The sequence below is a fragment of the Melanostigma gelatinosum genome (genome assembly GCF_949748355.1).
Source record: "Melanostigma gelatinosum genome assembly, chromosome: 8".
Classification (NCBI taxonomy): Eukaryota; Metazoa; Chordata; class Actinopteri; order Perciformes; family Zoarcidae; genus Melanostigma; species Melanostigma gelatinosum.
Genome location: NC_136641.1, coordinates 27725211 through 27740210, shown reverse-complemented (window position 1 = coordinate 27740210; position 15000 = coordinate 27725211). Strand labels below are relative to the sequence as shown.

At 42.8% G+C, this 15000-nt stretch overlaps 1 protein-coding gene across 1 annotated transcript in view; it reads right to left on the bottom strand.

Moving 5' to 3' along the window:
- ptpn18 (protein tyrosine phosphatase non-receptor type 18) overlaps nt 1-15000 on the bottom strand; it is a gene marked incomplete at its 5' end in the record, with an annotated part of 35534 nt that overhangs the window by 19597 nt on the left and 937 nt on the right. Inside the window, 2 exons of the mRNA XM_079273974.1 lie at nt 2879-2955; nt 5220-5328. Of these exons, the coding sequence (XP_079130100.1) occupies nt 2879-2955; nt 5220-5328 (186 nt within the window). The remainder of the gene's footprint in view (nt 1-2878; nt 2956-5219; nt 5329-15000) is intronic.

Genomic DNA, 15000 nt, shown 5'->3' with positions numbered 1-15000 from the left:
TTTAGTGCACACTAGCTATAGTAGTTTAGTGCACACTAACTAAAGTAGAGAGTTTACTGCACACTAGCTATAGTAGAGTTTACTGCACACTAGCTATAGTAGAGTTTAGTGCACACTAACTAAAGTAGAGAGTTTACTGCACACTAGCTATAGTAGAGTTTACTGCACACTAGCTATAGTAGAGTTTAGTGCACACTAACTAAAGTAGAGAGTTTACTGCACACTAGCTATAGTAGAGTTTACTGCACACTAGCTATAGTAGAGTTTAGTGCACACTAGCTATAGTAGAGTTTACTGCACACTAGCTATAGTAGAGTTTAGTGCACACTAACTAAAGTAGAGTTTAGTGCACACTAGCTATAGTAGAGTTTAGTGCACACTAGCTATAGTAGAGTTTACTGCACACTAGATATAGTAGAGTTTAGTGCACACTAACTAAAGTAGAGTTTAGTGCACACCAGCTATAGTAGAGTTTACTGCACACTAGCTATAGTAGAGTTTAGTGCACACAAGCTATAGTCGAGTTCACTGCACACCAGCTATAGTAGAGTTTAGTGCACACTAGCTATAGTAGAGTTTACTGCACACAAACTAAAGTCAAGTTTAGTGCACACTAGCTATAGTAGTTTAGTGCACACTAACTAAAGTAGAGAGTTTACTGCACACTAGCTATAGTAGAGTTTACTGCACACTAGCTATAGTAGAGTTTAGTGCACACTAACTAAAGTAGAGAGTTTACTGCACACTAGCTATAGTAGAGTTTACTGCACACTAGCTATAGTAGAGTTTAGTGCACACTAACTAAAGTAGAGTTTAGTGCACACTAACTAAAGTAGAGTTTAGTGCACACTAGCTATAGTAGAGTTTACTGCACACTAGCTATAGTAGAGTTTAGTGCACACTAACTAAAGTAGAGTTTAGTGCACACTAGCTATAGTAGAGTTTAGTGCACACTAGCTATAGTAAAGAGTTTACTGCACACCAACTAAAGTAGAGTTTAGTGCACACTAGCTACAGTAGAGTTTACTGCACACTAGCTATAGTAGAGTTTGCTGCACACTAGCTATAGTAGAGTTTAATGCACACTAGCTATTGTAACGTTTACTGCACACTAACTAAAGTGGAGTTTACTGCACACTAGCTATAGTAGAGAGTTTAGTGCACATTAACTAAAGTAGTTTACTGCACACGAACTAAAGTAGAGTGTTTACTGCACACTAGCTATAGTAATGTTTACTGCACACTAACTAAAGTGGAGTTTACTGCACACTAGCTATAGTAGAGAGTTTAGTGCACATTAACTAAAGTAGTTTACTGCACACGAACTGAAGTAGAGTTTACTGCACACTAGCTATAGTAGAGTTTAGTGCACACTAACTATCGTAGAGTTTAGTGCACACTAACTAAAGTAGAGTTTAGTGCACACGAACTAAAGTAGAGCGTTTAATGTACACTAACTACAGTAGAGAGTTTACTGCACACTAACTAAAGTAGAGTTTACTGCACACTAACTAAAGGAGAGAGTTTACTGCACACTAACTAAAGTAGAGTGTTTACTGCACACGAACTAAAGTAGAGAGTTTACTGCACACTAGCTATAGTAGAGTTTAGTGCACACTAACTGTAGTAGAGTTTACTGCACACGAACTAAAGTAGAGAGTTTACTGCACACTAACTATCGTAGCGTTTAGTGCACACTAACTAAAGTAGAGTTTAGTGCACACTAACTAAAGTAGAGTTTAGTGCACACTAACTAAAGTAGAGTTTAGTGCACACTAACTAAAGTAGAGCGTTTAATGTACACTAACTACAGTAGAGAGTTTACTGCACGATTTGTTTCTGAGAGTGACTAGTGAATGGACTCGATGCTGCTCCTGGTGGCTGAATGTGGAGCTGCAGTGGTTTCCTACCCTTATGCTGCGTTCACACCGGTCGCGTTGATTTTTTGACGCGCGTCGATATTACATACAAAGTCTATGCACAGACGCAGTGCGGTGGACGCGGTGGACGCCGCAAAATCGCCAACGGGCGAGTTGACATTTTTCAACTTCAGCGACATAATCGCGTGACGCTGTGGCGCGATAGCCTATCAGCGTTGAGTTGCTCCCCCTGTCATCATGACTTCCTGCCGGTGTTGAATCAGGAAATAAATCCTGTCGCCGTCTGTGTTCACCCAGAGCTCTACGATACCTCATATCAACAGAGACCGGACCAAACTATGTGTATGCATGTGTGTGTGTAAACCATACGGTACAAACAATGAACAGACGCTGCCGTATTTACGTCTACGTGACGTTATTGAGTGCTGGTGGAGCTGCTACGATGTTAGCATAGCCTAGCACCGATCCATCAGAGCTCCATTGAGAAGACCAGTAACCTACAAATCGGCATCATTACGTAGTTATTTCCGAGTCCCTTTTTGTCGGTTTATTGCCGTTGAATCACAGCCAAATCAGTTTATGTTGTGTTCCTACAGCTGTAGTAAACAGCGACCGGTGGCTTGCTAGACAGTGAATACAGCTCGATGCAATCCACGGAGCTCCTCTGAACGATGTCATGAAGCAGACATGACGGCGTTTGGCATTCCGATGTTTGAGGGACTTCCACAACACGTACAAAACACGTACAAACACGTCCTTATTCCTTTCACAGTTGACAGCGGAAAGAAATGGCGGCCAGGTGAACGGCTTCCAGGACGATAAACCACGCCCCCTCTCCGGCGCTACGAGATTTCGCGGCGTTTGGTGTGAACACGACCGGCGGCGCGTTGGACGTGATTTTGCAGTGCGTCAAAAAATCAACGCGACCGGTGTGAACGCAGCATAAGGCCGCAGGAGGCAACAATGGGGAGGGAAGGAAGAAAGGAAGCAGCACTCACCTTGATGAAACTCGCGTTGATGTAATCAGAGTCAGAGTCTGATGTCAGTAGAGACAAGACCACCCGGGTCTGGTCATCTACGCACACGCACATACACACACACACACAGACACACACATACACGCACATACACACACACACACAGACACACACATACACACACACACACACACACACAGACACACACATACATCAGTCCACTTTTAAAGACAAATTCACAGTTTTTTAAAATCTGTCTTAGAAACACGTTTCAATAAAATTGATGGAGAATAAACCTTGTTTTTGTGTAACGATCAGTATTGTGATGCCACAAAGTACTTTTGCTGAAGTACCGTACTTAGGTAAAATTTTGAGATACTTGTACTTTACTCAAGTATTTCCATTTCATGATACTTTATACTTCTCCACTACATCTCAGAGGTACATGTTGTACTTTATACTGTACTACATCTCAGAGGTACATGTTGTACTTTGTACTTGTAGAGCTCATATAAATTTCAGATAAACTGCAGAACGTAGTTCTATTTCATCCAGAGGCAGTGCTTCACACTGGATATCTTCCGTCTCGCGCATGCGCAGGTCGAATATTTATATCAACAAAGTCACGTGTGACCTCGGATGACCCCCGTCATCTATAAGTTCGGTGTCATCCTGAGCTCAGTCCTTTTTCATCTTCTCGCGACGCAGGTTAGCTACCATGGTAGCATAAACAAGGATGTGTCTACGATCAAGACATATTAGAGCTCGTCGCTGTAGCCTTGTGACTACCGGTCGGAGTTGCGGTTCTCTCGCCCTCCAAAGGCTGCGACGAGCTGTCCCTCTTCGGAGGGAACGGTGTGTTCGCCGTTCGGACATCGAGCCCCGGACTGGTGGACGGCCCTATCATCGGTCGTCACCAGTCTGATAAGGGCCAGCTAAGTCGTGATGACAGCAATCGGTAAGATCGATTAACGTTGTTTTCTGTAACAGTTGTTTGTTCCACGGTTGGCAGAGCGCTTCCGCTCTAGTTAATCGAGTGGCGCGCTAACGAGAGCGTAGAATTACGCTGTCGGCCCGCCCTTCACAGTGTTACGGCTATCACAGTTAGCAGAGTGTTCCTGCTCAGGCAAACTTGGTGAGACACTAGATCGACTAGATCGGCATTGGCGTTGTGTCCATTGAGATTTAATCTTACATCTGACGTAATTCGCAGTTAGCAGTGTCTTCACTCAGGCTAACTTGGTGAGATGCTAGCTGGGGCGGCGTCCATCAACTTTGTAAACCTTACGGCCGTCACAGTTAACAGAGCGTCCCCGCTCAGGTTAACTCAGTGGGAAACTAGCTAAACAAAGCTGGTACTGGGGCTGTGGCCATCAACTTTGTAGCATTACAACTATCACAGTTAGCAGAGTGTGCTCGCTCAGGCTAACTCTGTGAATGCTAGTTATACTAAATCAACATTGCTGTTGTGCCCATTGATGCTTTTACGCATTACGGCTGTCGCAGCTGGCAGTGGCCTCACTCAGGCTAACCTGGTGGGACACTAACCAGACTAAGTTAATGCTGGATTGTGCCCAGTGTGGGCCCTCAGAGCTTATGTGGAAGCCACCGCCTGCATACGGTGTCGGAGCAGCTCTTTGTCGGTTATGGTGAGCCTAAGAAGGGCTGTGCTCCTTTAAAAAAAAAAACAGCACCTGTCCCACTGGATAGTGGAGGCCATTGCCTATACATACAAGGCGAGGCCTGAGAGGTGTGCCTGTGGAGGATATATGTGCTGCGGCCTCATGGGCATCACCGAGCACATTCACCAAACACTACAGAGTTAACGTTGCCACCCCTCACCCACTGGGGAGGGTTCTTTGGCCAATTTTCGAGGTCGTTACTGTGCTTCCTCGTGACTCTTTTGGTATAAGTCATCCAGTGTGAAGCACTGCCTCTGGCGGTCAGTAAGGATGAAATAGAACGAAAGTTACGAATGTAACTACGGTTCTATGAATCCTGGATGACCGCCAGAGTTCTTGGTCACTCGGAATCCCGTGAACTCGCGAGAAGATTCCATAGGACTGAGCTCAGGATGACACCGGAACTTATAGACGACGGGGGTCATCCGAGGTCACACGTGACTTTGTTGATATAAATATTCGACCTGCGCATGCGCGACACGGAAGATATCCAGTGTGAAGCACTGCCTCTGGCGGTCATCCAGGATTCATAGAACCGTAGTTACATTCGTAACTTTCGTTTTCTGTGGATTTGGTCGTTCATCACTTCCGATGTCAAGAGGGAATGGATGAAGGGCACAAGGGAGGAAGGAGGTAGGGAGGAAGGAGCTAAGGACACAGAGGAGGTGGTGTGTCCTCACATGGCAGAATGTCTTTGTATCTGTTCTTCTTGATGTTTTCCTTCAGAGCTCCGACTTCAGTGCTCAAACTTGGATCTCTCTTCAACACTGAGGTCTGTGAACGCACCATCTGTAACACACACACGCACACACCCACACACACACACACACACACACACACACACACACACACACACACACACACACACACACACACACACACGCACACACGCACACATTGCATTTAGAGTTTATAGACAAGGACATTGTCCGAGTGAAGTTGTATTGTCATCATTATTATTTGTTATTATTATTATTTCTATGAGCTGAACCAGTTCACTGCTGTACACTGTGGAAACAATACCAGCTGACCCCAGTGGCATTATGGGTAAGAATCATTGAAAAGGAAAGGACCGTAATATTCAGAAGTGTTGAAACTCACATCGTCATTTCCTCTGTGCACACGCACACACGCACACACGCACGTACGCACGTACGCACGCACGCACACACGCACGCACACACGCACACACACACGCACACACACACACACACACGCACACACACACACACACACGCACACACACACACACACACACACACACACACACACACACACAGCTTCCTGTTTCAGCAGTGGTAGAAGCTGCTGGTCAGTCACATGTGTTGCTGGTTGAAACCCAGGCAGCCAGCGGGCCCATGAGCACGCAGTCTTTCCTCTTTGTTTGTTCATGTGTTTTTTTGTGGGTCAAAGTCACGACGTCGTCTCCCTGTTGGTGCATTCAAGGACAGTCCGACGTCTCACAGATCGAAGCCGCACGGATCCACACGTCAGAGATGTGTTCTGATGAGTCGTGTTCTTTGGCCCATATTCTAACGCAGTTCATCAACCTTGTGTGTTTGTAGCATTGCTGACTCCTCCAGGACTTCATGCGTAGCTAACTAGACACCTCTGGAGACGGACAGACATCACGATTATCTATTTATTAATGTACAATCATTGACACACACAATGTCTTTATCCCCTTTAAGAATGTTCTCTGTCAACTTGAACTGTCACACAGATGTAGAGTTCAGTTCTAGTTCAGACGGTTATTATTTCACTCATGTTTTGTTGTGGCTCTGTTGTGAGATCTGGCTGTTTCATAATATAATCAGATAAGTCGTGAGCTGATATTGTAACTATTCCGTGTTAACGGATCAGTCTGCTGTTATCTCATTGTTCTTCTCCTGTTTGGACTGAAAGCATCAGTGTGACTTCCTGTCTGTGTCTCATTGGTTCCTCAAGGTAACGACACAGATCTACAGTTCATCAGTGTCGATCTGACCCACAGCAGCAAACAGAGACTCCGTGAGGGATGGATCCACATGTGCTGCTCTGGAGAGCATTATATGTGTGATTGAGTCAGAAGAAAGGACAGTGTGATGATGATGATGAAGGTGAGGCTTCCTGATGAGTTGTCATGGAGCTCTGATCAGGATGCTTGCTCGTAGAAACATTCCCCGTTGGTTTGATGTGAGCAGAAAGAAACAGACTGTGTCTAAAGCTGAGATCAGGTGTCGACACTCTTCCCTCAATGAGTCATTTCAGGAACAGCGACGAGGAGGAAGTTTCTCTGGCGGGTTAATGATGAACCGACCCGAGAGGAAGAGGAACCGACCTCAACGGCCTCCAAACACACGTCTCATTGAGAGCAGCTCACACGTTCATAACCACCTGATATTAAAGAGCAGCGTCGCTGACACACACCAGCTGCTGGGTTATTGAAGTTCAGACCTCACACTGTAATGAGTTACTGTCAGTACATCGAAATACTACCAGAGTCTCTCCTCAAGTACTTCACATGTACATGTGTAAGATGTGTGTGTCGTTATTCATCTTCCTTATGAACATGCAGCAGTTTAAATATAATCTGTCTCACAAAGTCAGCTGTTTAATGACCGAGGACAAGTAACAAACCACAGTACTACTGTACTTTATACTGTACTACATCTCAGAGGTACTACTGTACTTTATACTGTACTACACCTCAGAGGTACTACTGTACTTTATACTGTACTACACCTCAGAGGTACTACTGTACTTTATACTGTACTACACCTCAGAGGTACTACTGTACTTTATACTGTACTACACCTCAGAGGTACTACTGTACTTTATACTGTACTACACCTCAGAGGTACATACTGTACTTTATACTGTACTACACCTCAGAGGTACTACTGTACTTTATACTGTACTACATCTCAGAGGTACTACTGTACTTTATACTGTACTACACCTCAGAGGTACTACTGTACTTTATACTGTACTACACCTCAGAGGTACTACTGTACTTTATACTGTACTACACCTCAGAGGTACATGTTGTACTTTATACTGTACTACATCTCAGAGGTACTACTGTACTTTATACTGTACTACACCTCAGAGGTACTACTGTACTTTATACTGTACTACACCTCAGAGGTACTACTGTACTTTATACTGTACTACACCTCAGAGGTACTACTGTACTTTATACTGTACTACACCTCAGAGGTACTACTGTACTTTATACTGTACTACACCTCAGAGGTACATACTGTACTTTATACTGTACTACACCTCAGAGGTACTACTGTACTTTATACTGTACTACATCTCAGAGGTACTACTGTACTTTATACTGTACTACACCTCAGAGGTACTACTGTACTTTATACTGTACTACACCTCAGAGGTACTACTGTACTTTATACTGTACTACACCTCAGAGGTACATGTTGTACTTTATACTGTACTACACCTCAGAGGTACATACTGTACTTTATATTGTACTACACCTCAGAGGTACATCCTGTACTTTATACTGTACTACACCTCAGAGGTACATGTTGTACTTTATACTGTACTACACCTCAGAGGTACATACTGTACTTTATACTGTACTACATCTCAGAGGTACTACTGTACTTTATATTGTACTACATCTCAGAGGTACTACTGTACTTTATACTGTACTACACCTCAGAGGTACTACTGTACTTTATACTGTACTACACCTCAGAGGTACTACTGTACTTTATACTGTACTACACCTCAGAGGTACATGTTGTACTTTATACTGTACTACACCTCAGAGGTACATGTTGTACTTTATACTGTACTACATCTCAGAGGTACATGTTGTACTTTATACTGTACTACACCTCAGAGGTACATCCTGTACTTTATACTGTACTACACCTCAGAGGTACATCCTGTACTTTATACTGTACTACATCTCAGAGGTACATACTGTACTTTATACTGTACTACACCTCAGAGGTACATACTGTACTTTATACTGTACTACACCTCAGAGGTACATACTGTACTTTATACTGTACTACACCTCAGAGGTACATCCTGTACTTTATACTGTACTACACCTCAGAGGTACATCCTGTACTTTATACTGTACTACACCTCAGAGGTACTACTGTACTTTATACTGTACTACACCTCAGAGGTACTACTGTACTTTATACTGTACTACATCTCAGAGGTACATGTTGTACTTTATACTGTACTACACCTCAGAGGTACATACTGTACTTTATACTGTACTACACCTCAGAGGTACATCCTGTACTTTATACTGTACTACACCTCAAAGGTACTACTGTACTTTATACTGTACTACACCTCAGAGGTACATACTGTACTTTATACTGTACTACATCTTAAAGGTACATATTGTACTTTATACTGTACTACACCTCAGAGGTACTACTGTACTTTATACTGTACTACATCTCAGAGGTACTACTGTACTTTATACTGTACTACATCTCAGAGGTACTACTGTACTTTATACTGTACTACATCTCAGAGGTACATACTGTACTTTATACTGTACTACATCTCAGAGGTACTACTGTACTTTATACTGTACTACACCTCAGAGGTACTACTGTACTTTATACTGTACTACATCTCAGAGGTACATACTGTACTTTATACTGTACTACATCTCAGAGGTACTACTGTACTTTATACTGTACTACATCTCAGAGGTACTACTGTACTTTATACTGTACTACACCTCAGAGGTACATACTGTACTTTATACTGTACTACACCTCAGAGGTACATACTGTACTTTATACTGTACTACACCTCAGAGGTACTACTGTACTTTATATTGTACTACACCTCAAAGGTACTACTGTACTTTATACTGTACTACATCTCAGAGGTACTACTGTACTTTATACTGTACTACACCTCAGAGGTACTACTGTACTTTATACTGTACTACACCTCAGAGGTACATGTTGTACTTTATACTGTACTACATCTCAGAGGTACATGTTGTACTTTATACTGTACTACACCTCAGAGGTACATCCTGTACTTTATACTGTACTACACCTCAGAGGTACATCCTGTACTTTATACTGTACTACACCTCAGAGGTACATACTGTACTTTATACTGTACTACACCTCAGAGGTACATACTGTACTTTATACTGTACTACACCTCAGAGGTACATACTGTACTTTATACTGTACTACACCTCAGAGGTACATCCTGTACTTTATACTGTACTACACCTCAGAGGTACATCCTGTACTTTATACTGTACTACACCTCAGAGGTACTACTGTACTTTATACTGTACTACACCTCAGAGGTACTACTGTACTTTATACTGTACTACATCTCAGAGGTACATGTTGTACTTTATACTGTACTACACCTCAGAGGTACATACTGTACTTTATACTGTACTACACCTCAGAGGTACATGTTGTACTTTATACTGTACTACACCTCAAAGGTACTACTGTACTTTATACTGTACTACACCTCAGAGGTACATACTGTACTTTATACTGTACTACATCTTAAAGGTACATATTGTACTTTATACTGTACTACACCTCAGAGGTACTACTGTACTTTATACTGTACTACATCTCAGAGGTACTACTGTACTTTATACTGTACTACATCTCAGAGGTACTACTGTACTTTATACTGTACTACATCTCAGAGGTACATACTGTACTTTATACTGTACTACATCTCAGAGGTACTACTGTACTTTATACTGTACTACACCTCAGAGGTACTACTGTACTTTATACTGTACTACATCTCAGAGGTACATACTGTACTTTATACTGTACTACATCTCAGAGGTACTACTGTACTTTATACTGTACTACATCTCAGAGGTACTACTGTACTTTATACTGTACTACACCTCAGAGGTACTACTGTACTTTATACTGTACTACATCTCAGAGGTACATACTGTACTTTATACTGTACTACATCTCAGAGGTACTACTGTACTTTATACTGTACTACATCTCAGCGGTACATACTGTACTTTATACTGTACTACACCTCAGAGGTACATGTTGTACTTTATACTGTACTACACCTCAGAGGTACTACTATACTTTATACTGTACTACATCTCAGAGGTACTACTGTACTTTATACTGTACTACACCTCAGAGGTACATACTGTACTTTATACTGTACTACACCTCAGAGGTACTACTGTACTTTATACTGTACTACACCTCAGCGGTACTACTGTACTTTATACTGTACTACACCTCAGAGGTACATGTTGTACTTTATACTGTACTACACCTCAGAGGTACATGTAGTACTTTATACTGTACTACATCTCAGAGGTACATGTAGTACTTTATACTGTACTACATCTCAGAGGTACATGTAGTACTTTATACTGTACTACATCTCAGAGGTACATGTTGTACTTTATACTGTACTACATCTCAGAGGTACATGTTGTACTTTATACTGTACTACATCTCAGAGGTACATGTAGTACTTTATACTGTACTACATCTCAGAGGTACATGTTGTACTTTATACTTATAGAGCTCATATCAATTTCAGATAAACTGCAGAACGTAGTTTTCTGTGGATTTGGTCGTTCATCACTTCCGGTGTCAAGAGGGAATGGATGAAGGGCACAAGGGAGGAAGGAGGTAGGGAGGAAGGAGCTAAGGACACAGAGGAGGTGGTGTGTCCTCACATGGCTCACATCATCTTACAAAGTCAGCTGTATAAATAATTAATGACAAGTAATAAACTCCAGCAATATATGTTGTTGTTGTTGTGAATTACATGCAAAAGCAGCAGATTGTATTACCATTTGTAAATAAACGGTAACATGCTGGTATACACTGCAAAATGAAGGTAAAACCGGGTTATTCTACGATCACATCCTGTAATCCAATATCTGATAAGAAACTGTTCAGATCAGTTACAGATAGATTAGATGCACCGTGAAATAACGGTGAGTTACTGACAGTATTTTAACCTTATTTGACGGTGGGATTGTTGAGAGTGCAGCCTTCTGAAACATGACAGTTTGTAGGAAACAGGAAAACAAAAACGAGACGAGAGATCAGAGAACACGGTCAGGTCGGTCCGGTTTCAGGTCCTGTGGTGGTTGTGGCTCATTGAAGGGTCGCTTCACTCAACAGAAACAGAAATATGTTTCCTGTCTGTGGTTCACAAACTGTTCAAGAGAAGCTCAACCGCCAATATGACATGCACACATGTGAACAGATGCTTATCAGGTCTAATTGAACTATTTAAGATATAATAATACAGAGTTGAATGTTTAAACTTAAAAAAGGTTTAGCTCGTAATGATCTGGTTGTATTTATTCAAATGTTTTACGTTTGATAAAATGTTATTAAAATGATAACGTTGCCAAACAAATGAATGTAAGCCGAGAGGAGAGCGTCAGTCTGGAATGAGTCGTGCTGCTAACCGAAGAATGAGGAGGCTGTGAAGCTCAAGAAGGAGGTCTTTAGAGACCTGGTTGGCCCATAAGGTCTCAGACCAGGACCGGTTTTGCCAGAAGAGATGCAGCTGCAGGCGATCGCCAAAGCACAAGAACCTGAGAATTCAGAGATACGATGGAGACAACCTTCGGTTGGCCTCAAAGAAGTTCTGGCAAACCGTTCGACGAATCAGAAAGGAGAAGCCGGGGTCTGGCTCAGGCTGCGATCAGCAGATCCAGACTGGGGATATTGCCACGCGACGGAAAGAACAGTTTTTAGGAACTCCTGAACCCGATCAACATGTCCTCCATGGAGGAAGCAGAGTTTGAAGACAAACCACATCCATGGAACAGGTTGTTGAGGTCAAAAGGCTTGGATGAGATGCTCCCTGAGATGCTGAAGGCTCTGGACATTGTTGGACTGTCCTGGCTGACACGTGACTCCAGTGTCTCAATGAGGTTGGGGAATGTGACTGTGGTGTTGCAGACCGGGGTGGTGGTACCCATTGATAAAAAGGGGGACCTGAAGAGTGTGCTCCAGTTATCAGGGTATCACATGGTTCCCACTTTATTCCAGGGTGTTTGAAAAGGGAGGCTACGAACGATTGGTCGAACCTCAGATTCAGGAAAAGTAATGTGGATTCTGTCCTGGAACAGTGGACCAGATCTTTAACCGTGGCAGGTCTGTTGGGGGGGTCATGAGAGTTTGCCATCCAGTTTACATGTGCTTTGTGGAGTTGGAGAAGGCCTACGAAGGGGCTTCCTGTGAGGGGGTACTGCTGGAATACAGGGTACGAGCTATCCAGTCCTTGTACAACTAAAGTGAGAGCTGTGTCTGCTTAATCGGCACAAAGTCAAACCGGTGGGTGTTGGCTTACGCCAGGGTGGTCACTAGTCATGGGCGGGATCTCAAGGTACAGCCGGGTGTTCTGTTGGCTTCTTCAGAACGTGAGCTTTCAGCAGCACTGGGGTTGTTTGTAGAAGAGTGTGAAGTGGTCGGGATGAGAGTCAGTACATCCAAGTATGAGTTCATGGTTCTCTGCATGGTTGGGAGTGAGTCACTGCCACAAGCGAGGGAGTTGAAGTATTTCTGGGTCTTGTTCACCAGTGAGGGTACAACGGAGCGTGAGCGGGATGAAGGCCTTGTACCGGACCGTTGTGGTGAAGAGGGAGCTGAGCCGAAAGGCAAAGCGCTTGATTTACCAGTTCATCTTTGTTCAGACCCTGACTTGTGGTCTACGCAGCTTCAGGTAGTGACTGAAAGAATGAGATCGCAGATACAAGCGTCTGAAACGATCTTTCTTCGTAGTGGAGTCTAGAGCTCAGACGCCCAGAAGGATTCCTGGGTAGACCTGATGCCTCTGTGAGCCGGCCCGGACAAGAGGAAGGAAATGGATGAAAGAAGCCTGAAACCAACATGATGATGGCTTCATCTGACCACACGAGGACTGTGATCAAGTGCATCAAGTCTTTTGCCGCAGACTGATGAGAACGAAGGTTTCTCAGCGTTGATATTTCAGGCAGGTTATTATTAGTTCTTACTTTGTCGGTTCATGCTTGTGAAGCCCACAGAGCTGCTGGACGTTTTCATACGCTGACACAGAGTTCAGTCCTTCTCATCATCATCTTTGGTTCAGTTTCTTGTTACAGTTCCAGAAAGTATTAAAGCTGTATAGTTCTTATCAACTGGTGGAGGGCGAGGAAACATATCGATATATATACATAAAATAACATCACTCTAGTGAAGTACAAGCAGAATTATAGACAAATGAACTTAAGAAGAGAATCATAATGTGTTTCTGCACAGGATCCAAATGTTTCAGGAGTTAGACATGCGTCTTAAAATACAATCAGTCACATATTCATATATTCACATATTCACAGCGCTGAACATTTAGAATCTGATGAAGGTTTAAATACAGACAGTAGTCTGGATACTTAAAGCAAGGCAAGGCAAGTTTATTTGTAAAGCACATTTCAACAACAAGGTAATTCAAAGTGCTTCACATAAAACCATTAAAAGCATCAAAACATAAGGCAAAAGAAAAGGAGATTTAAAACAATTAAAGAAACAGTGTAAGAAATAAAATTCAGTCGTAAAAAGTAAAGGAGATTTAAAACATACATTGAAACAATAATCGATGTCTCCCTGAGACATTACGCTGCACGCAATCAACCACACACTGCCGCAATTCTGCAATTACTCGCACACAAACCACGTCTGGAAGAGATCTCTGCCGATCTGCGTTTTATAGTGTACGCCTTGCACGAACTCGGTCCCGGAGGAAATGGCGATATATATATTAAAAGCATCAAATCATAAGGCAAAAGAAAAGGAGATTTAACAGCAATTAAGAACAGTGCAAGAAATAAAATGCAGTAGTGAAATGCAGAAATGCAGGAAATTGATTCATATATGAATTGAATGTGGTTCAATTAAAGGCAGCAGCAAACAGAAAAGTCTTCAATCTTGATTTAAATGAGCTGAGGGTCTCAGCAGACCTGCAGCTTTCTGGGACTTTGTTCCAGATATGTGGAGCAGAAAAACTGAACGCTGCTTCTCCATGTTTAGTTCTGACTCTGGGAACAGAAAGTAGACCGGTCCCAGACGACCTGAGGGGTCGGGATGGTTCATAAGGTAGCAGCAGATCAGAGATGTATTTTGGCCCTAAACCATTCAGTGCTTTGTAAACCAACAGCAGCATTTTAAAGTCAATTCTTTGTTGGACAGGAAGCCAGTGCAAAGACCTCAGAACTGGAGTGATGTGATCCACCCTCCTGGTCTTAGTGAGGACTCGAGCTGCAGCGTTCTGAATCAGCTGCAGCTTTCTGACGGACTTTTTACAGAGACCTGTAAACACACCGTTACAGTAGTCCAGTCTGCTGAAGATAAATGCGTGGACAAGTTTTACACATCCTGTTGAGACATAAGTCCTCTAATCCTTGATATATTCTTCAGGTGATAGGAGGCTGATTTTGTAATTGTCTTG